Raw genomic sequence first — 24,018 nt, 5'->3', positions numbered from 1 at the left:
GAAGTGTTCACAAACAGGAGGGGGACATACTCCATTAATGTCCAGGTGGTATGCGACCCCCACATGAGGTTCATGAACGTCTGTGCAAGGTTCCCAGGGAGTGTGCATGACTCCTACATACTAGCGCAGTCGTTCATCCCTGCGATGTTTGAGGGACGTCCCCCCCGGCTGAGGGGCTGGTTGCTAGGTGACAGGGGTTATCCGCTGAGGTCTTGGCTGATGACGCCTATACGGAGGCCTCAGACCAATGCGGAAACACGATACAACGAGGCCCATGCAGCAACCAGGTGTGTGGTGGAGCGCTGCCTTGGCCTCCTGAAGATGAGATTCAGGTGCCTGGCCCGCTCCGGAGGGGCCCTGCAGTACCAGGCCGACAGGGTCGCTCGCATTGTAGTGGTCTGCTGTGCGCTGCACAACATCGCGATGCAGAGGGGAGATGACCTGTTGCAGGAGGCGGAGGGAGAAGCTAGTGGCAGTGGTGCCAGCACAGAGGAGGAGGAGGAGGCTGGCGGAGTGGCGGGCGCAGAACGCAGACACGATCCAGGTGCTGGTGATGTCCAGGAGGCGGCACGACGGACCCGGCAAGGACGGCGGGCACGCGACGCCCTGGTGGCAGCACGGTTCACGCATCGCATGTGACGTCCCCGATGAACACCAAACCACCACCTGCATCGCTAGTCATGCAGAGGGTCACCACACAACTGCCACCACCACAACCCCCCCCCCCCCCCCCCCCCCCCCCCCCCCCCCAGTGTACACTGCTCCACTTCGACATGACGCTTATCACTGGGTACAGACGGAATGGCACAACATTGATGGCTGTGTCAGCGGGTGTGATCAGTGCCATGTGGAATGATGACAGCCCGCTCTGCGAAGAGCTGTGATCTCAGAATCGTTAGAGAGAGTCTGACCCATGGCAATAGCTGAACCATCCACCTTGGTGGCCGCTGCGTTCGTCACTGACACTCCATCACGTGCCCGCGTGGGCTAGCTGTGGGAGGGGGGTAGGGGCAGGGACTGCACACCCGGCACCGAGGTTTCACCACCCGTCACCCCCAGCGACACTCGGTCACCATCACGATTCCTGTGGCTGTGGAACAATCACACGGTATTACAAGTAAGGTGGAACAGTGCGTTTAATATTAACAATTATTTACAGGTGCCCTAGCCCCTACAACTAAACTGTGCCCTTCACCCGTGCCAACTTACTCAGTGTCTATCTAACTTGCCTTACGGGCCCTACCACTAAGTGAATCCCCAGATGATACAGCAGGAGTGGAGGAGGATTGCTGCGAATCGCCCCCCTCGACTCGTTTCTCCTTGGCTATGCACTTCCTGGGGCGACCCGGCCTTGATGGGCCAGGCTGCTCTGCGGGCGTCTCGGGTGACATTGTGCCACCCTGCTCTGCCTGCTGCCCACCCGATGCACCAGGGATGGGACGGGGGGAGGCCGAGAATTCCGGGACGTCCCGTGATGGAGTTAATGGGACGGACCCCGAAACCTCCTCCTCCCTCGGGGAGCCCGGTGGCCCCCGGGCCTCACTTTGGGACAGAGGTGCGAGCGGGGAGGTGCCCCGTCGCACCACCGACACCTGGCGCTGCCAGTCCTGGAGGCCTGCAACGGTATCCACCAGGATCCGAAGGTTTGCAGAGACGGAGTCCAGGGAGTTAGACATTCCCGCCAGGGACTGTGCGATCTCAACCTGTGTGTGCACGACGCCATCCAGCACATGTGTCAGGCGGTTGATGGTCTCCGCGACCGACTGCTGGGACTGTGCTATCGACTGCTGGGACTGTGCTATCGACTGCTGGGACTGTGCCATGGCGTGCTGCGACTGGCCAATGACCTGCTGAGACTCGGCCATGGCCCGCAGGGCGCCGGCAATGTCGTTTTGGCTCTGGCACATTGCTGCCTGTGAGAGGGCAACCCTGTCCAGGGCCGAGGATGACGCGTGCACATTAACCCCAACGTCTTGCATAACCTGACCCATTGCCTCCACCGCGGATGCCACCCGTGCGGTGTCGGACTGGGTCTCTGCCATGAGCGGCACCACTCCCTGCTCTTGGACGCGGTTCGACTCCTCTAACAGCGTCTGCAGAGTCTGGAAGGAAGCCCTCATCCCGTCATTGTTTCCCTGGGTTTCCTGAGGCATCGGCTGTGCGGGTGGGTTGATAAACTCCAGGAACTCAGAAAACGTCTGGGAGCCAGCTGCATCCTGGGCCTGGTCTGGCCTCCGCGAGTCCGGGCCCTCTGTTGCTCCGACCTCCACCTGCTGTACCTGCTCAGCTGTGATGTGCCAACCAGACTGTGCCCCAGGAGACTCATCACTAAATAGGCCCGCCGGGGTGTGTATCTCTGGGATGATGGATGTGGTGGGAGAAAGCAGTGCCGCAAGCCCGACGCTCTCAATGCTTAGGGCCTCGTCCATGGTGTGGGGCTGCTCAGCGACAGGAGGGTTGTCCCTGGCCATTTCTGGTGGTGGTGGTGGACTTCGAACCCTCTGTGCGTCCTGGTCCGCAGATTGGGTTGGGGCGGATGGGGCTGCCCGCTGATCGGGCACCCTCTGTTGTGAGGCCCCGGGTGAGGTGGCGGCAGATTCCTGTCTCCGTCTGGAGGCAGACGGCCCTGGTCGTTCGGCATCACGTCCTAGGGAAGAGAATGAGACGGGTTATTTCGATTTGCTCGGCAGGCCGCTGGACGGTCCCAGTGGGCAGGGTGTGTGAAGGGACAGAGGATGGGGAAGGTGTCCCAGTGGGCAGGGTGTGTGAAGGGACAGAGGATGGGGGAGGGGGGGGTGTTTGTCAGGGAGGGTTGTCTCACTTGCTGCAGTTCCGCCAACCTCGCATTGCGCGATATCGCGGGTGGCAGACCCCCCAACAAGGTCCAGTGCCCTCTGTTCAAAGGTGCTGAGGGGGTGCATGTTGGGCGAACCCCCTCCAGTCTTGTGCCGCTCACGGTGGTTATGACCGGCCTTGGCCTGTTGGGGGAGGGAACATAGGTAGATCATTACAAAACGGTAGGTATCAGCAGTCCGTTCAGATACTGGCACAGTTTGGGGGGGGCAAGTTATCGTCAGACGATTGCATCTCTCCTCGGGGCCAGAGCGCTGGGTCTGTGACAACTTTGTGAACCACCCTCAAATAACTCTGCCCCAATCCCCCCCCCCCCCCCCCCCCCCCCCCCCCCCCCCCCCCCCCGGGCAGTTAAGGGGGAGGGATGGTTGTGACTAGGGGGCACCCTCATGGCACTTACCCTGGCAGACCTGGTGAGGTCGTGTAGCTTCTTCCGACATTGCTCTGCTGAGCGAGGGGTCTGCCCCACAGCACTGACGGCAGCAGCCACGTCACGCCAGGCCTGGCGTACCGTGCTGGCAGGTTGGCGATGCCCTCTCCGCGGGCGGATGATGCCCCTCCTCTGCTCCACGGCATCGAGCAGCGCCTCGACGTCTGCATCTACAAAGCGAGGAGCAGCTCTCCTCGGCTCCGACATCCTCGCCCGACAGATTCTGTGGTCGCCCGCGCCTTTTTACGGCGTCGGGCGGCGTCACATGGGCGGGTTCGTGTCGTCGTCGCGTTCGTCGTCATCACGCACGTAATTGACGCGGCCGCGCTACTAGCCCATTTCCAGGAAGTGAATCCGTCGGGAAATGAAGCCTTCGCGACCGTCGTAAAACGGTCCCGATTTTTACGATGGTTTGCCGACTTTCCGCGGGTGCGGAGAATTTCGCCCTTAGTCTCAGGAACGGAAATTTCCACCGATTATGTTTCACCCTGTTGGCTTTTATATTTACGGTTAATCAGAAGGAAAGACACACATTTATAATGCACATTGCACTATCTCAAAGGATATTCCAAAGTGCTTTACAACTAACCAAATACCTTTTACAGGGTTTTCACCGCTCTCATGTTAGAAAGCATCAGCAAGATGATTTGTGTGGTAGCGGGCCCCTTTAAGGGAGTGGGTCTTGCGACCCATGCACCCGTGGGGCCAATTTATAAAATTTGTGCTGTAAAAGGTTAATTTACTTTCTCTCTCCAAAGTGTCTGTCTGATGTGCTGGGTGTTTCCAGCATTTTCTGTTCCTCCATTGATGTTTGTTGGTCAACAATCTCATTTTAAATTACTGGATTTTAGTGGGAAATAAAGGTAGGCAGGTTCCTATTGAATGAAATGTTGTAGCCTCTATCTGTCATTTTCATTAATTGTTTGGTTTGCTGTTTAATTCAAACGCCATTGGGTATTTTATGACCTTCAGATCATTGAATGGATCACTGGACAATTATGGATGTCCTCATGTCAGATGGTCACTTCCTTGTTTGTTCTGATTCGGAGTTGCCAAGGTTGTAGGAGTGCAGGGGCTGGCAGCGTGCGAAAAACCTATAAGTCTGGAATTTGCTACATGTGAAGTGAAAGTGATAGTTAAGGCAGCATTTGACCGATGTCCCTACGCGCCGCACATGCGCAGCTCCCAACGTACCGCACATGCGCAGTTCCCAACACGCTACAAATGCGCAGTTCCCAATACGCTGCACATGCACATTATATTCCGAAATCCGTTAAATTCCAAACCTGATACACACTCGTTCCCAAACATTTTGGATAAGGGATGCTTAACCTGTAGTAAATGTATTTTCCCTCCCCCACGCCGGGTGGGAGAATCGCCGCGGCGCCGCGCGAATCGTACCACACTGCCCCGACCCCCGCATGCAATTCTCCCACCCCCCTGAAACCAGGCCGCAAGAATCGCGCCGGGCCGCTCGGAAAATCGCCGCAAATGGCGAGCTACGATTCTCCGGCCCGTATGGGCCGAGTGGCCGGCGAGAAAAATGACAATCCCGCCGGCGCTGTTCTAACCTGCTGCCGGGCCGGCGGGTCCTGGGGCTTCAAGGGCCGGGAGCGGCCTGTGGGGGGGAGGGAGGTCCCAACCCCGGGGAGGCCCTCCGGAGTGGCCTGGTACGCGATCGGGACCAACTGATTGGCGGGCCGGCCTCTCTGTCAGAGGGCCTCCTTTCTTCCGCCGGTGAGCCTGGATCCATCTGCCATGTTTGTGTGGGTCGGCCTGGGGGAGGATGACCACCGCGCATGCGCTAGTTGGCGTCGGCCCAACTGCGCATGCGCGGGACCCAAGGCGCTGTGTCTTTTACGCGGCGCCGGGTCTCTGACGCCGTGCCGAGGCCCCGCCCCCGTAAATCGCACGACGCCCCTGCTAGCCCCACGGAGGGGGGAGAATAGGGGTCTGGGAACAGGCGCCAACGCCGGAGTAAAACACTCCGGTTTTTACTCCGGCGTCGGCACTTAGATTCCCGTTGGGAGAATCCCGCCCAGTATAGTTGCAAGTTGTATGTATGTTTTTATAAATCATTAATTCTGCTGTGTCCTTTAAATGAGCAGCAATCTTTCAACAAATGCATCATCAGAAATAGTAATAAATATCTTCAGCAATGATGTAAAGGTACCTTCAAAGATTTCCTCATTCCTTCAGGCAATGTGTGGTAAACCTAAGGAATGATTGACCTGTTGCCTGTTATATTGTTGCAGTTGGACGTGAGAGAGGAAGCTGGAAGTAATAAAGATTTGAAGGTTCACTGTGATGAGGAGGAGCTGAAGATTCATCAGCTTAACATTCAGATCAGAGAAATCTTTGCTAATCGCTTTACTCAGATGTTTGCAGATTATGAGGTGTTTGTAATTCAGCCAAACCAGGACAAGGAATCTTGGTTCAGCAACCGGGAACAAATGCAGAATTTTGATAAGGTGAGTTAAACGCTTGTTTGCTAGATATCTAAGTAGAACTTGGAGGAATGCGTACAAATTTATAGTTATTGAAGGAATTATGGATTTTGTTTTAGCAGATATTCTTTATCCTCCCATTTTTTCTCCTTTCTAGCCCTTATCACTCTTTTGAAAGTGGTGAGAGATAATTCTATTACTGGGGCTCTTAAATATGACTTGTTTTTTAAAAAAGTTTTTAAAAAAAACTTCTGTACCTTTCCCCCATTTGTCAACGCTGAATTGCACGGGAGGCTTTGAGGCCACATGTTTTCACACACTATTTTTGTAAACTACTTTTTGGATGAAAAAGATGGATGTACAATACAGCTGGGGAATGTCATGATATGTATATTGACTGATGTAAAGGGCTAAAAAGTTAATGATAATGATTCATACCGTTAGAGGAAACCACAGAACAGTCATATATATATTATGGACTTGAGGATTCTGGAAGTTGAGAGTTAGGAGAGAGCTGGAAGAGGGTCAGGCATAGAGGGCAGTTATATACTTGAGAGTTCTGTAACTTAGAGATAGCGTAGTTTTATATAATAACCTTCTACTTTAGGAATGTGAACGAATCTTAGTTAGTAGTTTAAATAAATTTATAGTTTTGTTTGTTAGCAAAGCTTTGTTTTCTTTATTTAACACTACGCATCCGAGCCATCCAGGTAAAGCAGAATAGGGAATACAACAAGGAAGACTGTACTCAAGTAGTAGAGCACACCTATCTGGATTTATTGGAGGAGCTTTGCCTAGGGATGGTCAGAATTACCAAGAAAACACTGACAGCCGTGGTACCTTCTGCAAGAATATCTACAGCTATCATGTATCATAGGATGGCACTGCCAGCGGCAGTAATGTCAGCTGTGCCCTAAAGTTCTTACTTCTTCCGCCGTTTGTAACGGGCGAGAGGCGATTCTCCAGCCCGGATGGGCCGAGCGGCCTGCCCAATATGACGTGTTCACGCCGGCGCCGACCACACCTGGTCGCTGCCGGCGTGAACAGCGTGCGAACGCTGCGGGGGCGGCCTGTGGGGGGGGATCGAGCACCGGGGGGGGGGGCGCTCAAAAGGGGTCTGGCCAGCGGTCGGTGCCGACCGATCGGCGGGCCGGCGTCTCTGGGAGATGCACTCTTTTCCTCCGCCGCCCCGCAAGATCACTCCGACATGTCTTGCGGGGTGCCCGCAGGGAGGACGGCAACCACGCATGCGCTGATGACGGCGCCACGTAAATTACACGGCACCGCTTTTACGTGACGCCAAGGCCCGGTGCGCGTAAATGACGCGGCGCCGCTCCTAGCCCCCCTGGGGTGGGAGAATAGGGGGCGAGGAGCGGCCTCCGACGCCGGAGTGAAACACTCCGGTTTTCACTCCGGCGTCGGCACTTATTCTCCTGTTGGGAGAATCCCGCCCTATGTTCTTACGGCGGTGTGGGAATGGTGGCGTTTTACAACTGAAGTATCAGCGCAAAATGGCCACCGATCCTCCGTCTGGTGGGGGGCTAGCAGGCGCGCAGAGCAGAGCACCTGGATCTAGCTGCCGATATGGCTGGAGAATCGCCGGGTCTGTGGCTGCGCATGCGCAAGGCGGCAGCCTGCAGTGGCCACGCTGTGCAACATGCTGCCTGACTCGCGCGGACCCGGCCTGCCAAATAGTGCCCCTCCTTTAGCCAGGCTCGCCATCCCCGGACCACTCCCCCACCAGTGCCCTCAGCCCCTCTGCCAAAGCCCCCTCTGCCCGCAGTTCAGCTCTCCCCCGACTGTGGTGGTGCTGGACTCAGTCCGCAGCCCCCACACCAAGTTCCCTGAAATAAATAACATGAGAGACCCACGCTGTCAGGAACTCGGTCGGTTGGGGGGGCGGAGCATCGGGGGGAGGGCCTCGGGTAACGTCCTGAGGCCGCCCATACGGCGTGAGGCGTACTATTTGGGTACACTGTTTTGGGAGGGGTGGGGCATCGCAAAAGCGGTGCTGCCCCCCCGATTTTGGCGCCAGCATGGACTCTCCGGCTGATCACTGAATACGATTTTGGCGTTGGAGACCGGAGAATCCCCTCCCTATCTGGGAAGCCTGAGACTGGACATGTGCCACATTTGGGGATTTTATGGATTTTGAGTCCTATAATTATCCATATAATGCATAAAATAAAGTATGAAAATTCATGTTGCAAACAATCGCCTCCTTCCTCTCTCATGATTATAGTTGGTGAGCCGCTGAAGCTCCACAGGGCCCATGCACAAAATCATACTTCATGACCCTTCAAAGAGCCTAAATTGGATACCTGCCACTGGCCTGAAGGCCCTTTTTGCTCCGCCCCAGCTGTCCCTGGGAAATTTGACCAACGATAGGAAGAAGTTAAAGGCATTCTGCCAGTATTTTCTTTAAATCCCTGATGCAACCAGCATCACCGATTGTAATAGAAATAATACTCCCAAATGTTTTTGACAAGGTCATCTGTCAGTATTGCTTCTTAAGAAGTGGACAGCTGGAGACAGTAGAGCTTTTCCTGAAACCAAGATAACAAAATATCACATAATGAGGAAAACGAAATAAAGAATAAAAGGATTTGTGCGCCAATTTCAAATGGCCAGTTTCCAGGTCCTTCTGGATTTTGGGAACTGGATAAAGGGCCCGGTACCTGTATACATAATTTCTTCTATTTTATCCACTACACATTAAAATAAACTGTTTCCTGCCCCTCCCCAGTGCAGCAATCTCATAATGAAAGGTGCTCCCTTGTTTAAAGCTCACCTACATTATGTATATGAAGTTATGCCAGGAAATAAAGGATATGACGGCACATTAAATGGCAGCAGGGGCTGCCTGGGTACTCATTGCATGTCACCCAAATAGTGTCTGATTAGAGGTCAAATTGGACAACTTACCATTAAAGGAAGAATGTGCATTCATGTGGGACATTTAAGTATCTTCTTAATCGTCTATTAATCACCTCATCTACCGAATATATTTAGATACGTGTATTTATATAAAATTGTATATATGGGCGGCATGGTAGCACAGTGGTTAGCACTGTAGCTTCACAGCTCCAAATCCCAGGTTTGATTCCCGGCAAACTAACCTCAAGGTCACAAGTGAAATGCAGGTCACCAGGTGCACATCGATTATGTACCATTATGAAACATGAGGCACAATTCTCCCAAAGGGAGACAAAGTGCCAACGCCGGAGTGGAAACCGGAGTGTTTCACTCCGGCGTCGGAGGCCGCTCCTTGCCCCCTTTTCTCCCACCCCCAGGGGGCTAGGAGCGACGGCGTGTCAATTTTGCACGCCGGGCCTTGGCGCCCACGTCAAAGCGGCGCTGCCTGAATGACGCGGCCGGCGGCGCCTAAATGACGTCACCCGCGGTTGCCGTCCTCCCCGCCCGCAAAGATGGAGCATTGATCTTGCGGGGCGGCGGAGGGAAAAGAGTGCGTCTTTTAGAGACGACGGCCCGACGATCGGTGGGCACCGATCGCGGGCCAGACCCCTCCTGAGCACCCCCCTGGTGCTCGATCCTCCCCCCCACAGGCCCCACACGCAGTGGTCGCACGCTGTTCACGCCGGCAACGACCAGGTGTGGTTGGCGCCGGCGTGAACCGGTTGGATTAGGCGGGCCGGAGAATCGGTGCTCACCATTTCTAACGGCAAGCGGCGATTCTCTGAGCAGCCTGTCGTAAAACGTGACACGCCGTTTTGGGGGGTGTGGGAGAATCGTGTGCGGGTGCCAGGGCGGCGTGGCGTGAATCGCCCGGCACTCCCACGATTCTCCCACCCGGCGTGGGGGTCGGAGAATCGTGCCCACGGTGTTGTAACACGGGTTCGATTCCCGGCTTGGGTCACTGTGGAGTCCACACATTGTCCCTGTGTCTGCGTGGGTTTCCTCTGGGTGCTCCAGTTTCCTCCCACAAATCCCGAAAGAAGTGTTGTTAGGTAATATGGACATCCTGAATTCTCCTTCAGTGTACCCGAACAGGTGCCGGAATGTGGCAACTAGGGGCTTTACACAATAACTTCATTGCAGTATTAATGTAAGCTTACTTGTGACACAAATAAAGATTATTAAATTAAAAATTATTATACAAAATTCAGTACATGAAGTGCACATTTCATTAATATCTTTCTTGTGAACCTTCCTTATTGTATTTGTAGTGCTAATTATACCTATAGTAGGTGGCGTGATGAGCTTTCAGTGTTATGCCAATCTCCTAAAATCCGTATTCCCTCGTTCTTGACCCTTCTGCCAATGGAACAGTTCTTCTCCAGCTACTCTTTTGAGACCCCTAATGATTTTGAACAACTCTATCAAATGTCTTCCTTCTCTTCTGTAAGGAGAACAGCCCCAGCTTCTCCATTCTATACACACAAGTGAAGTCCCACATCAGTGGAACCATTCTCATTTTTGCTGCATCCTCTCAAAGGCTTTCCCATTCTTCCTAAAGTCTGGTACCCAAAATTGGACTCTTCATTCGTGCTGAGGCTAAACTAGTGATTTATAAGATCCACCATAACGTCTTTGCTTTTGTAATCTATTGCCTCTATGCCTCTATTTATATTGCCTCTATGCCTCTATTTCTAAAGCCCACAATCCTGTACTATGTTCCCAAGCTGCTCTGCCACTTTCAATGTTTTAGACACATTTACTTTTGGGTGCCTTTGTTCCTGCAGCTCCTTTAGATTTCTGCCCTTTATTTCATATTGCCTCTCCTCATTCTCCCAATATGTATTACTTTACACTTCTTTTCTGCATCAAATTTCATCTATCATGTGTCTACCTATCCCAACGGACAGTCTATATCCTCGTGAAATCTATCACTATTCTTTTCACAGTTCACAATTCTTCCAAAATTTGTGTCATCTGAAAATTTACCTTGATCAGTAAATATAGCTGGGTGATGTGTGTGGCATGCAAGATGTGGGAGGTTTTGGATCCACAAGACGTCCATGAAAGTCATATCCGCAAGAAGTGCCAGGGGGTAGCAATCCTTGAACAACCTGTGGCTGATTTGGATCAGCGACTCTCTTCACTGCGTACCATAGAAGAGGGAGAGAAGTTTCTGGAACAGTCATATCAGAGGGTGGTCACTCCACATCGTGATAGGCAGGCAAGGAGGATTGTCGGGATGGCAGGAGAGTGGGTGACCATTCATCAAAAGGAAAAGAGACAGCAGGTTCAGGACTCCTTGGAGCTGGCTGACAGGTATGAAAATTTTGATGCTAATGAAGCGAGAAGACGACTGAATCAGGTGTAGATGACTCGAGGGAAAGCCATTGTACCATGGTGCGTGAGGCTACTCTGGAAAGCGGGAGGGAGGCTGGCAGGCAGATTGGAAATGTGGTATAGTGGGTGACTCAATAGTTCGAGGGATAGACAATCGAGATTGCAGCCAAGATCGTGAGTCCCACATGGTCTGTTGCCTCCCGGACGCAAGGGGTCGGTCCATAATGGATCCGCTGGATAAACTTCTGGAAAGGAAGGGTGAACAGCCAGAGGTTTTGGTTCATGCAGGAGGGATAGTTTTGAGGTCTTGCAGGTCCAGTTTCAGGAGTCCAGTTTAGTGAGTAGGTTGAAACGTAGGAATTCTAGGGTAGCAATTTCAGAAATATTACCTGTGCCATGAGCTTCACCATTTATGCAAAGGCAGATCAGGGGGGTAATTGCATGGCTTGAGGGATGGTGTAAAAGAGAGGGGTTTAGATTTTTGGGACATTGGGATCAGTTTTGGGAAAGGGGAAAGGTGTTTAGAACAGATGAGCTTCATCTGAGCCGAATCTTCTGGCTGAGAGAGTAAATCGTGGAGTGGGGGTGGATTTAAACTTGTAATGCAAGAGGGTGGGTTGACTAATGAGCCTAGTTTTAGAAGTACCAGTGAAGGCAAAAGAGAGAAAATGGGAAAAGTGAGGGAAGGCTTGTGTGTTGACAGGGAAAAAGAAATGGTCGCCTCCCAAAGAGTAATGAAGAAATTCTGGCAGGGTTAAATTGTATGTATGTAAATACACGGAGTACAGTGAACAAAATTGGGGAACTGGAAACAAAAATTGCTTGAGGGTAGCCAACGGTGAAGGAGTTCTCCTTCTACTCACACGTGCATAAAGTGTACTCCCGGATTGATTTCTTTATTTTGAACAGGGCCTTATTGGCAGGGTTGGTGGACACTGGGTACTCGGCAATCATAATCTCAGACCATGCTCCGCACTGGGTTGACCTGCAGGTTAGTAAAGACTGCAACTAGCGCCCGCTTTGGAGGTAAGGGGCGGAATTCTCCGCAGGGGGCCGAATTCGTGAAAGCCGTCGTGAACTCGGCCGAGGTTCATGACGGCCTCGAAGCCCGCTCCCCGCACCTAATTCACCCCCACCCGGGGGGCTAGGAGCGGGCCTCCGTCTTTCTCGGCAGCGACCTCGTCACGCCGAGAATGTGAAGTGATCTGCGCATGCGCGGTGGCCGTCTTTCTCCTCAGCCGCCCGGCAAGACGTGGCGGCTTGATCTTGCCGGGTGGCGGAGGGGAAAGAGTGCGTCCGTTTGGACGCTGGCCCGACGATCGGTGGGCACCGATCGCGGGCCTGTCCCCTCTCGAGCACAGTCGTGGTGCTCCCGTCCCAATCGGGCCCCTAGATGCCCCAAACGGGCATCTGGCGCCCGTTTCACGAATGCAGCGACCAGGTGTGTTTGTCGCCATCGTGAAACGGGCGTGAAGAGCCGGCCGCTCGGCCCATCGGGCTCGGAGAATCGCCGTTCGCCGTGAAACACGGCGAGCGCCGATTTTTCCGAGCGGGGGGGGGGCAGAATCGCGGGGGGCGCCAGGGGGGCGTAAAAATGTCGGGGCGCCCTCCCGCAATTCTCCCAGGCCGCGTGGGGAGCGGAGAATCGCGCCCAAGATGTGGGACTTTTGGCTGACGAAGGGGTGTGCGAGCGGCTGAGGAAATGTATTCAGAACTACCTGCAGGTCAACAACACGGGGGAAATTTTAGCAGCGGTGGTCTGGGAAGCACTGAAGGCGTTGGTCAGAGGGGAGCTGATTTCGATACGGGCCCATAGGGAGAAGGTGGACAGGGCAGAGACGGACCGACTGGCAAAGGAGATACTACAGATCGATAGGAGGTATGCGGAGACCCCAGAGGCAGGACTTTTAAGGGAACGGTGAAGGCTACAGGCGGAGTTTGGCTTGTTAACCACAGGGAGGGCGGTGGAGCAGCTGAGAAAGGCGAGGGGAGTGATCTATGAGTATGGAGAGAAGGCCAGCAGAATGCTTGCACAGCAGCTTAGAAAGAGGGAGGCAGCCAGGGAGATAGGGAAAGTAAATGACGGAGATGGGAACCTGGTCGGAGATTCTGCAGGGGTGAATAAGGTGTTTAGGGATTTCTACAGTAGGCTGTATAGGTCGGACCCCCATGGGGACGGAGGGGATGAGGCACTTCTTGGAGGGGCTGTATTTCCTAAAGGTGGACCGGGAGTTGGTAGAAGGGCTGGAGGCCCCGATCGGGTTGGAAGAGATCGTGGAGGGTCTGAAGGCCATGTAGGCGGGTGAAGCCCCGGGGCCGGACGGGTACCCAGTGGAGTTTTATAAAACGTTCTCTGGGATATTGGGGCCGGTGTTGATGAGAATGTTCAATGAGGCAAGGGAAAGAGGGTTACTGCCCCCGACGATGTCACATTTTGCTGATTCTGAAGCGGGACAAGAACCCGAAGCTGTGTGGGTCCTACAGGCCGATATCCCTGTTGAATGTGGATGCCAAATTGCTGGCCAAAATTTTGTCCTCCAGGATTGAGGATTGTGTTCCGGACGTTATTGGGGAGGACCCAAGGGTAGGCAGTTGGTGGCCAATGTAAGAAGGTTGTTAAATGTGATCATGATGCCCCCGGAAGGTAGGGAGGTGGAGGTAGTGATCGCAATTGATGCAGAAAAGGCTTTTGATTGGGTAGAATGTGATTATCTGTGGGAGGCACTGGGATGGTTCGGATTTGGGCGGGGCTTTATTGACTGGGTCAGGTTGCTGTATCAGGCTCCTGGGCAAGCGTACGGACGAATAGGACAACATCGGACTATTTTAGACTGCACCGGGGGAAAGACAGGGATGCCCCCTCTCCCCACTGTTCACACACTAGCTATAGAGCCGTTGGCAATTGCTCTGAGAGCCTCAAGGGGCTGGAAGTGACTGGTCCGGGGTAGGGGGGAGGTGGAGTACAGACTCTCGCTTTATGCAGACGACCTGTTTTTGTATGTATCGGACCCAATAGAGGGGATGGAAGAAATCATGAGGATTCTAGGGGAATTTGGCCGGTTTTCAAGGTATAAGCTAAATATGGGGAAAAGTGAGATGTTTGCGGTCCAGCTGAGGGGACAGGAGAGGCGATTGGGGGGAGATTAGTAGGGGGAAGCTTTAGGTACCTAGGCATTCAAGTGGCGCGAGAATGGGACCGGCTGAGTAAATTAAATCTAACCCGATTAGTAGACCAAATGAAAGACGATTTTCGGAGGTGGGACGTGCTTCCGTTGTCACTGGCTGGGAGGATGGAGACGGTGAAGATGACGGTCCTCCCGAGACTCCTGTTCGTGTTTCAGTGTCTCCCCATCTTTATTCCGCGGTCCTTTTTTAAACGGATCAACAAAGTGATCACTGGCTTCATTTGGGCGGGCAAGACCCCGCGAGTAAGGCAGGTAATGCTTGAGCGGAGTCAGGGAGAGGGCGGGTTGGAACTGCCAAAATTTAGTAACTATTACTGGGCAGCGAATATAGCCATGATCAGGTGGTGGGCGAGGGGTTGGCATGGGAGCATATGGAGGCGGCTTCATGCAAGGGCACCAGTTTGGGGGCGTTGGTAACTGCGCCTCTGCCATTCCCGCCAGCACGGTACTCCACCAGCCCCATGGTAGTGGCGGCCCTGAGAGTCTGGGGGCAATGGAGGAGACATGTGGGAGCAGAGGGAGCATCAGTCTGGTCCCCAATCTGTAATCATCACCGGTGTGCTCTGGGAAGTATGGGTGGGGGGTTCTGGATATGGCGGAGAGCAGGGATTGAGAGGATGGGGGATATGTTTATAGAGGGGAGCTTTCCGAGTTTGAGGGCGCTGTGGAGAAGTTTGGGTTGGCGAGGGGAGCGTTCCGAGTTTGAGGGCGTTGGGGAGAAGTTTGGATTGGCGAGGGGAAACAAATTCAGGTATCTGCAGGTGCGGGACTTCCTACTTAAACAGGTGTCAACCTTCCCACTCCTACCGCTAAGGGGGATTCAGGACAGGGTAGTTTCCAGAGGGTGGGTAGGAGAAGGGAGCATCACTGACATTTACAAGGAACTTATGGGGTCAGAGGAGACGCAGACCGAGGAGCTGAAGCCCAAGTGGAAGGAGGAGCTGGGAAGAGAGATAGAGGATGGTCTATGGGCCGACGGGTTGAGTAGAGTCAACGCGTCCGCAACATGTGCCAGGCTCAGCCTGATACAATTCAAGATCGTTCATCGGGCTCACATGACAGTGGCCCGGATGAGCAGATTCTTTGGGGTGGAAGACAGGTGTGCAAAGTGTGCGGGAGGGCCAGCGAACCATGTCTACATGTTCTGGACATGCCCAAAGCTTGGGGGATTTTGGCAGGGGTTTGCAGCTGTCATGTCCATGGTGTTAAAAACAAGGGTGGCACTGAGTCCAGTGGTGGCGATTTACAGGATGTCGGAAGATCCAGGAATCCAGGAGGAGAAAGAGGCAGACGTTCTGGCCTTTGCTTCCCTGGTAGCCTGGAGAACAATACTATTAACTTGGAGGGATTCAAAGCCCCCGAAGTCGGAGACCTGGCTATCAGACATGGCTACCTTTCTCTATTTGGAGAAAATCAAGTTTGCCTTGAGAGGGTTACTGTTAGGGTTCGCCCGGAGGTGGAAACCGTTCATCAACCTCTTCGCGGAAAATTAATCGTCAGCAGAAACGGGGGGGGGGGGTTAGTTTAGCTTAGAGTAGGGGGTTAATAAAGGTGGGACCTGTAAGGGAGCGAGGCGGCTTTTGCACTATGTTTATAGTTTCATGAACATTGTTTATTTTGTTGTTGTTATAATACCAAAAATACCTCAATAAAATGTTTATTTAAAAAAAAGATATTGCTGAAGAGGATATGACATAGTAGCATTGACAGAAACATGGCTGAAACCAGAACAGGACTGGATACTTAACATCCTGGGTTATAAGATTTTTAGTATAATCAGAGTGGGTAAAAAGTGAGGAGGTGTAGGTGTCTTGGTCAAAGATTGTATCATAGCCCTTGAACTAGATGCAGTTCTTGAATTAGATTCCATATGCTTGGAGGTGAGAAACAGGAAGGGAGAGGCGACCTTGGTATTTACTATAGGCCTTCAAATAGTGGGGAGGAAGTGGAAGAGAGCATTTGTAGGCAGATTACGGAAACCTGCAGGGCAAGTAAGGTTGTGATAGTTGGGGATTTCAATTTGTAATGATATCTAGTATATCATCTTTGTATATATGAATGACCATGTGGAATAGTGTGTAACTACAGCATCCAGCCATTAGATGAAGTAACAGCACATCTCTCAACCCACACGGTGGTCCATGTGATTTTGGAATGAGTTAGTAGAGAGGATTGGACACGGTCATGTTTTTCAGTAGTTCTGTACTTGATCTAATACTTAGCTTTTTCGGCATACTTAAGAATTCACAGTTTATAGCGTAGTGTAAATAAATTGACTTTGATTAAGTACAAAGTTTGCATGTTCTTTGTAACAGCAGTACAACCTTAATAATAATTGAAACAAACAAAGATCATCACACAATTATCTGAAGGTGGACTGGGAAAAGGGTGGGGTGTGGGGTTCAGAAGGGGAGGAATTCCTGCAGTGTGTGCAGGATAACTTTCTGGGACAGCACATTCCCTGTCCTACCAAGGAGCAAGCTGTGCTGGTTTGGGTCCTAGGAAATGAGGCAGGGCAGGTGTAGAAAGGCAGATGAAGCGTGGGGGAGCAGTTGGGAGATAGCGATCATAATATAATATGATTCAATATTAAATTGGAAAAGGATAAAAATCAGTCACGGATTAAGATCGCAGTCTGGAAAAGGACAAATTTTAGGGGTCTAAAAGTTGAACTGCAGCAGGTTGATTGAAAACACATTATGATGGATAAAATGGTGGATGTAAAATGGGAGACTTTCACAAGAGAGATGAATAGGTTGTGAGCTACGTACCCATGAAACATAAATACGGGTTATCCAAAGCTAGAGTACCCTGGATGACTTAATTATATTGATGATAAAATAAGGAAGAAAAAAAGGTGTATGATGCATGCTGTTTTAATAATAGCAATAGAAATCAGGAAGAGTATCTCAAATGCAGGAGAGAGGCTTAGGCTGGAGTAACGTCCTCCCCAAATCTGCGTGGGTTTCCTCCGTGTACTCTGGTTTCCTCCCACAGTCCAAAGGTGTGCTGGTTAGGTGGATTGACCATGATAAATTGCCCTTAGTGTCCAACAAGGGGAGGTGGGGTTACTGGGTTAATGGGATAGGGCGGCGGCGTGGGCTTAAGTAGGATGCTCTTTCCAAGAACGGGTGCGGACCCGATGGGCTGAATGCCTTCCTTCTGTTAATATTAAGTTAATACTAGACAGTCAACATGGCTTTGTCAAGGGCAGGTCATGTCAGAAAAATTTAATTTGAGTTGTTGACGATGGTGACACAGGCAGTGGGTGAAGGTAGTGCCGAGGATGTTGAATATTTCAGAAAGCATTTGATATGGTGCCACATGGCAGGGTGATTAGCAAATAAAAACTGTTTGGGATTGATGGGTCCTTGGCAGCATGGATTAGAAGTTGGCTGAGAGATAGGAAACAGAGGGTAGGTATAGATGGGCATTTTTCAGACTGGAGATGAGTTGAAAGTAGTGTTCCCCGGGCTTAGTGTTGGGACCCTTGCTTTTTCTGATTTATATAAATGATTTAGAGGTGGGTATTGAGGGCAAAATCTTTAAATTTGCAGATGATACTTAAGTTAGGGATAATAGTGAATTGTGAGGATGATGCTGAGTGACTTCAAAGGCACATTGACAAGTTTGCCAAATGGGCAGACATTTGGTAGATGAACTTCAATGCAGCAAAATGTGAAGTGATGCATTTTGGTACAAGAAACATAGGGGTACAATATAGACTCAATGGTACAACTTTATGGTGAGTATAGGAGCAGCGGGACCTCAGGGTTCAAGTGCATAATTCTCTGAAGGTGGCCACGCAAGTTGAAACAGTTGTTAAGAAGGTTTATAGGACCTTGGGTTTATAAACAGAGGCATAGAGTATAAAAGCAAGGAATTGATGCTGCACCTCTACAAATTATTGGTCAGACCTCATTTGGAGTAGTGTGTTCAGTTCTGGGCACCTTATTTAGAGTGCAGAGGAGATTTACTGGAATGATTCCAGGAATGAGGAATTTTAGACGTAAGGAAAGATTAGAGAAATTGGGCTTGTTCTCTTTGGAGCAGAAGATTAAGAGGTGACTTTAATGAAGTGTTCAAAATTATGAACAATTTTGACAAGGTAAAGAAAGATATTCTGTTTCCACTAGTTGGTATGTCAGTGACAAGTGGTCATAATTTCAGGATGGTCAGCACGAGAGTGAGGAGTGAGATGAGGAGAAACATCTTCACTCAGAGATTTGGAATTTGGAGTGCGCTGCTGAGGAGAGTGGTGGAGGCACATTCCATAGGACGTTTCAAAAGAGAGATGGATACATATTTGAAAGTGATTAATTTAGAGGGCTACAGAGATAGGGCTGGAGAATGGAACTAGGTAGTTAGCACTTTTGGGAGCCAGTGCGGACACGATGGCAGAATGCCTTCATTCTGTGCTGTAAATAACAAAACAAAAACACCCTGCACACTCCGATCTAGATCATCAATATGCATCAGAACCAATGACCCCAGCACCAACTTCTGGTGAATCCAACTGTATACCTTCCTCTAGTCCAAAAAAACATTTACCATTGTCCTCTGTTTTCAGGCACTCCGACAACTTTATACCTCAGATACCACTGTTCCTCTTATGGGCTTCAACTTTGCTGGCAACCCTATTGTGTGGCACTGAATCAAACGTATTTTGCAAATCCATGTAGACTCTCATCAACTCTCTCTGCCTCATGAAAATCCCAAATCAAGTTAATTAAACCCAAATTTGTCTTTCACATAAAAGTTTTGGAATTCCTTAATAATTTACACTTCTCCAGATGTCTGTTAATTTTGTCTCAGATAATGGTTTCTAAATCTTTCCCACCATTAAGGTTGGACTGACTGACTTGTAGCTGTTTTTTTCAACAGGGGTTAACATTTGCAATTCTCTAGTTCTCTGACACTGTCGCTGTATCCAAAACATTTTGGAAGATTATGGTCAGTAACTTCATGGAGAACTGGCATAGACCTGATGAGCTGATGGCCTCCTTGTATGCCATAAATTATTTTTTGATCCATTGCGACAAACTTCTATCCCTTAATTGACAGTTGTAGATTGGGCATTCGAAAACCAGGGACTAAAGTTCCCCAGTGTGCCAGGAGACAGTTGCATATGTGCAGTCTCTTGATTTCACCCATGTGCCAGCTGGGAAATGACCGCACATGTGAAATTACTTTTTTTTTACATTCTTTAGGCTGGGATCTGGCCCTGCTCACATGCACACAAGAAAAAGAAGCAGAAAAGTGTGAAACCGAAGGTTAGGTGACCTGATGAGCAGCATCATTGCGGAGATATCCAGGGAATAGGAGGAGGTCAGGGACAAGATCCCAAACCAAGAAGAGGGTCCCAAACAAGCTAGTAGGACAAAAACAGATCCCAGAAGATAGTCTTAGGTAAAAGACAAGGACAGGGATCAGAAATAGATCCTGTTAAACAAAGTTGAGAGGATGGAACAGAACAGTTAACTCCAAATTACAACGAGAGCGCTGCAGGGAGCAGACTTGAAACAAAGTGGGCTTGAGAGGAACCCTGAAGATTTGAAAGGGCAGCTGAAGGTTGGCGTCTATGCACTGTGTTCAGAATGTCCAATTCACTTAACAAGCAAGTCTTTCGGGGCTTGTGGGAGGAAACCGGAGCACCCGGAGGACACCCACACAGACACAGCCGGGAATCGACCTGGGCCTCTGACGCTGTGAAGCAACAATGCTAACCACTGTGCTATGTTTTATTCTTTGTTCATCGGCAGATTCCTGTTGTTCAATAACATAATTCCATTGTTTCTAAAAAAGAAATTGGGATCTATCCAGCCAGGTTTCACTCTGGGATCTGACTTGTCGAGTATTATTATCAGTCAGAATATCGGGAGTAATTTAGTACCTCGGCCAACATGCTGCACCACTTTTTTTTTTCCAATCAGCCTTAACCCTTCTCGTATAAAGTTTCTGAAGTTACCTGTCATTCTCTTCTCCAACTTTCTGTCTCTCTTTCTCTAATTTCCTTTTAACCTCCCTCTGAACTTCCTGTATTCAGCTTGGTTCTCACTTATCAATCTGACATCTGTCATACATTCTGTTTTTCTGCTTCATCTTACTACCTTTTAACATCCATGGAGCTCTGGCTTTAGTTATCCTACCTTTTCACATGGTAAAAATGTACCTGAACCAACTCCTCTTTAAAGGCAGCCCATTGTTCCATTACAGTTTTGGCTACTAATCTTTGATGCCTAATAGCTTGCAACATGTCCATTCTCACCCAACTGAGATTGACCCTCCTCCAATAATGAATTTTTACTCGAGATTGCTCCTTTTTCTTTTCCATAGCTAAACCTTTTGATATTATATCTGTTCCGTAAATATTTCCCCTTCTGATACTTAACTCATGTTAAACCAGTTGGTGAAGGAGAAGAATAGAGTCATGGTCCAACAGAAAAGGTTCTCAGTGCCATTTGTGGTGGTTTTTGCTGGGAGTTTATTGTAATGTTCCACAGGAATTGATGCTACTCAAAACAGTGAGGTAACACATTTAAGTATACAGGCTTAGCATCACAACACCAGTACTCATCTGATGCATCTTGTAAAGTAAGTAAACTGTAGCAACTCCAAACCAAGTTTAGGTCCTGCGCTTTTCATTAATTGTCAACTGAAATACCTCTTTCCCCTCTAATTGGTTGTATGTTGTTGATTCATTCTTGTATTCTTTTCCACAGGCCTCTTTTCTTTCAGACCAACCTGAACCTTACTTACCATTCCTGTCCAGATTCCTTGAAACACAAATGTTTGCCTCATTCATTGACAATAAAATAATGTGCCATGATGACGATGATAAAGACCAAATCTTAAGGGTATTTGATGCCCGGGTTGACAAAATCAGAACTTTGAATGTTAGAACACCAACGCTCCGTACTTCAATGTATCAGAAGTGTACTACTATAGATGCAGCAGGTGAGGGGGCCATGGGATGTCCAATGTTTGATCTATATTCTACTTAATTTCTATTTTTCAGTCAACTATTGTTTGTTTTAATTTCACCTAAATACATTTTTTAGGCCATCAGCACATCTGTAGTGACCCTTTTGAACTTGATAGTTCAATTGTAGCCTTGGTACTCAATCATATCATAATATATTGAGATCAATATATCTGGACAGGTAAACTTGTCTGATATTGATGCCATCTTGAGTTTCAGCCATTGCAATTTTTAATTTAAAAAAAATATTTTTAAATTGGGTTTTGTACATATTTACAGTTATGTACACAGAATGAAATAAAATAAAAACAAATTGGTGGGATATTGTACACCAGCACAAAAACAGCAACTCTGTATAATCAGCAATATTACGTTTAACAAATAAGTAGACACATGTTTGTGGGGGTGGGGGGGGAAGCTGGGGAGGTATATATACATTTGGGTGCCGGAGAACAATTACAGTAGTTACGCCCAATACAGAGAGGGCAATACGAGGATGGATCTGATGTTGGTGTTGTTAATTTCTTTGCAATTTTTAATTTTGATGTGCCCATTAGATAGGTTTCTGCTGAAGCCTGATGTAAAACATATTGTCAAAAACAGAGGAAATGAGCATTTATTTTCTTTAGCTCTCCGTGTACATTCTGTAAGTTGAGCACATCTTCCCAAAGGTAAATTCCATTTTGTAAAGATACTGATTGGAAGCAAATTTTGTATTTTTAAAAACATTTTTTCCTGCCACATTTTCTGCTTGTTAAACTGGGATTTTGGTCCTGAGGAATGGATCATTATCTATTTTCAGCACCACTGTTCCTCAAACACACTGAGGCCATGAATCACGGCAATATTACAGTAAATTGTCCTCTTATAGATTCATAGAATTTACAGTGCAGAAGGAGGCCATTCAGCCCATCGAGTCTGCACCGGCTCTTGGAAAGAGCGCCCTACCCAAGGTCAACACCTCCACCCTATCCCCATAACCCAGTAACCCCACCCAACACTAAGGGCAATGTTGGACACTAAGGGCAATTTATCATGGCCAATCCACCTAACCTCTTACTCTGTCCCAACAATATATCTCAGAAGGGTAACAAAATACAAGTTTTACCATTTCCCAAATCATTCATCAATTGGCTTTTCTGAACAAGATTGACAGTGTTGAAATAGTGGTGGGCTCCATCCAGTCCAAAGATGTGCAGGTTAAGTGGATTGGCCATGATAAATTGCCCCTAGTGTCCAAAATTGCCCTTAGTGTGGCATGGGGTAACTGGGTTATGGGGATAGGGTGGAGGTGTTAACCTTGGGTAGGATGCTCTTTCCAGGAGCCGGTGCAGACTCGATGGGCCGAATGGCCTCCTTCTGCACTGTAAATTCTATGTAAATTCTATGTAAAGTACCCTGGGCAACAAATGCTGTCTGACCAGCAAGATTCAAATCCTTCCAACAAGTATCTTTTATTACAACAATGCCCAACTTCATTTCATATTGACAATATAAAAAACTTTCATGATAGACAAAAGAAAATAGTGTGTGAACAGCAGATGAATGCTTAGTCGTTACATTTGCAGCAAAGTTATTATGGCAATGACCTGTTGAAGCAGAACTGTGTGATGCAGAATGAGCAAATTATGCAATTGCTGGCAACATTTGACCAACAAAAACTACTTCAGAACATCTTCTGGTGGATTTTGAGTGAGTTCCAGTTGCCTTTGGAAAGTGCTGTACGGCTACCCTGAAAAGATGATCAGGAACATCTGTTTATTTCATGGCAGCATGATGGCCAGTGTGATGCAGAATGATGCTTCATCAGAGATCTTTCCTTTCACCAGTGGCACCAAGCAAGACTGGGTAATGGCTCTGGTACTGTTTGCCATCTACTTTTCAGTAATTCTCTTGTAAACACTAAAAAGATCTTGACAAAGGATTCAGGGCATGTGGCAACCTCTTCAATCTGCAAAGACTTGATTGGTTCCAGCAACTTCCCCACCACAGACTGTTGCTTCCTAATTTTTGCCTCTCTCTCCCAATTCGTGGGGCAGTGGCAGCAGTTCTGGAGAAAATGGGAGCCATATTGTTGGGATGGTCTTCACCTGAACCATGATAAGGCCAGTGTTCTGGCAGGTTGGATAAACAGGGTGGTAGAGACAGCTTTAAACTAAAACATGGAGGCGAGGAATCAGGATTGAGAAGATGTGATACATAATGCAGAGAAGGCAAAACAAGAGACCAAGGTAACAATGAAGGAAATGCTAATCACTGTGTGGCAGGAAAGAGTGTACAAACCTAAGAGTGCACCAGCAGATGAAGCTCGAGGTTACAAAAATGGTAAAAATCCAGAACCAAATGCTCTGTATCTGAATACACAAAGCATTAATTGACAGCTCAAATAGAAATAAATATGTTTGATCTGATAGCCATTACAGAGACCTAGCTGCAGGATGGCAAGACTGGAACCTGTATATTCAAAGGTTTATGACATTTAGGGCGAACAGGAAGCTAGGAAAAGGTGGAGGCGTAGTTCTGTTAATTAAGGAAGATATTTGTACAGGAGAGAAGTTTGCGTACTTTTAATACGAAAGGGTAGCCTGCTTGGTCCTGACGATCTCACTTGAATTAGCTTTAAAGGCGGAGAAGGCAGTGAGTTCTCCCAGTGAGCCAGAGAAGACACAGCCAGAGTGAGACACAGCAAAGAGTGAGTTTGGGAATTTGAAACTAGATGGGAATTGAATTAAATTCAATCGGTAAGACTGTTCCTTTTAATTTCAGGAATTTAAATTAATCTAGAATTGCGTAGTGAAGGTTAACAAGGGCTGCCCAACCCACTCACATAACTGGTTGACAGTTAAGTGTCAGTCACCTTAATCT

The 24,018-nt window shown here is 49.1% G+C and overlaps 1 protein-coding gene across 1 annotated transcript in view; it reads left to right on the top strand.

Annotated features, from left to right (window-relative positions):
• LOC119971886 (DENN domain-containing protein 5A-like) overlaps positions 1–24,018 on the top strand; it is a 387,311-nt gene that overhangs the window by 212,286 nt on the left and 151,007 nt on the right. The window contains 2 exon segments of the mRNA XM_038808165.1: positions 5,539–5,754; positions 20,894–21,128. Of these exon segments, the coding sequence (XP_038664093.1) occupies positions 5,539–5,754; positions 20,894–21,128 (451 nt within the window).

This window comes from Scyliorhinus canicula, chromosome 9 (genome assembly GCF_902713615.1).
Source record: "Scyliorhinus canicula chromosome 9, sScyCan1.1, whole genome shotgun sequence".
In the NCBI taxonomy this organism is placed as follows: Eukaryota; Metazoa; Chordata; class Chondrichthyes; order Carcharhiniformes; family Scyliorhinidae; genus Scyliorhinus; species Scyliorhinus canicula.
The sequence above is the reverse complement of the archived record's forward strand: the minus strand, read 5'-3'. Positions and strand labels throughout refer to the sequence as shown.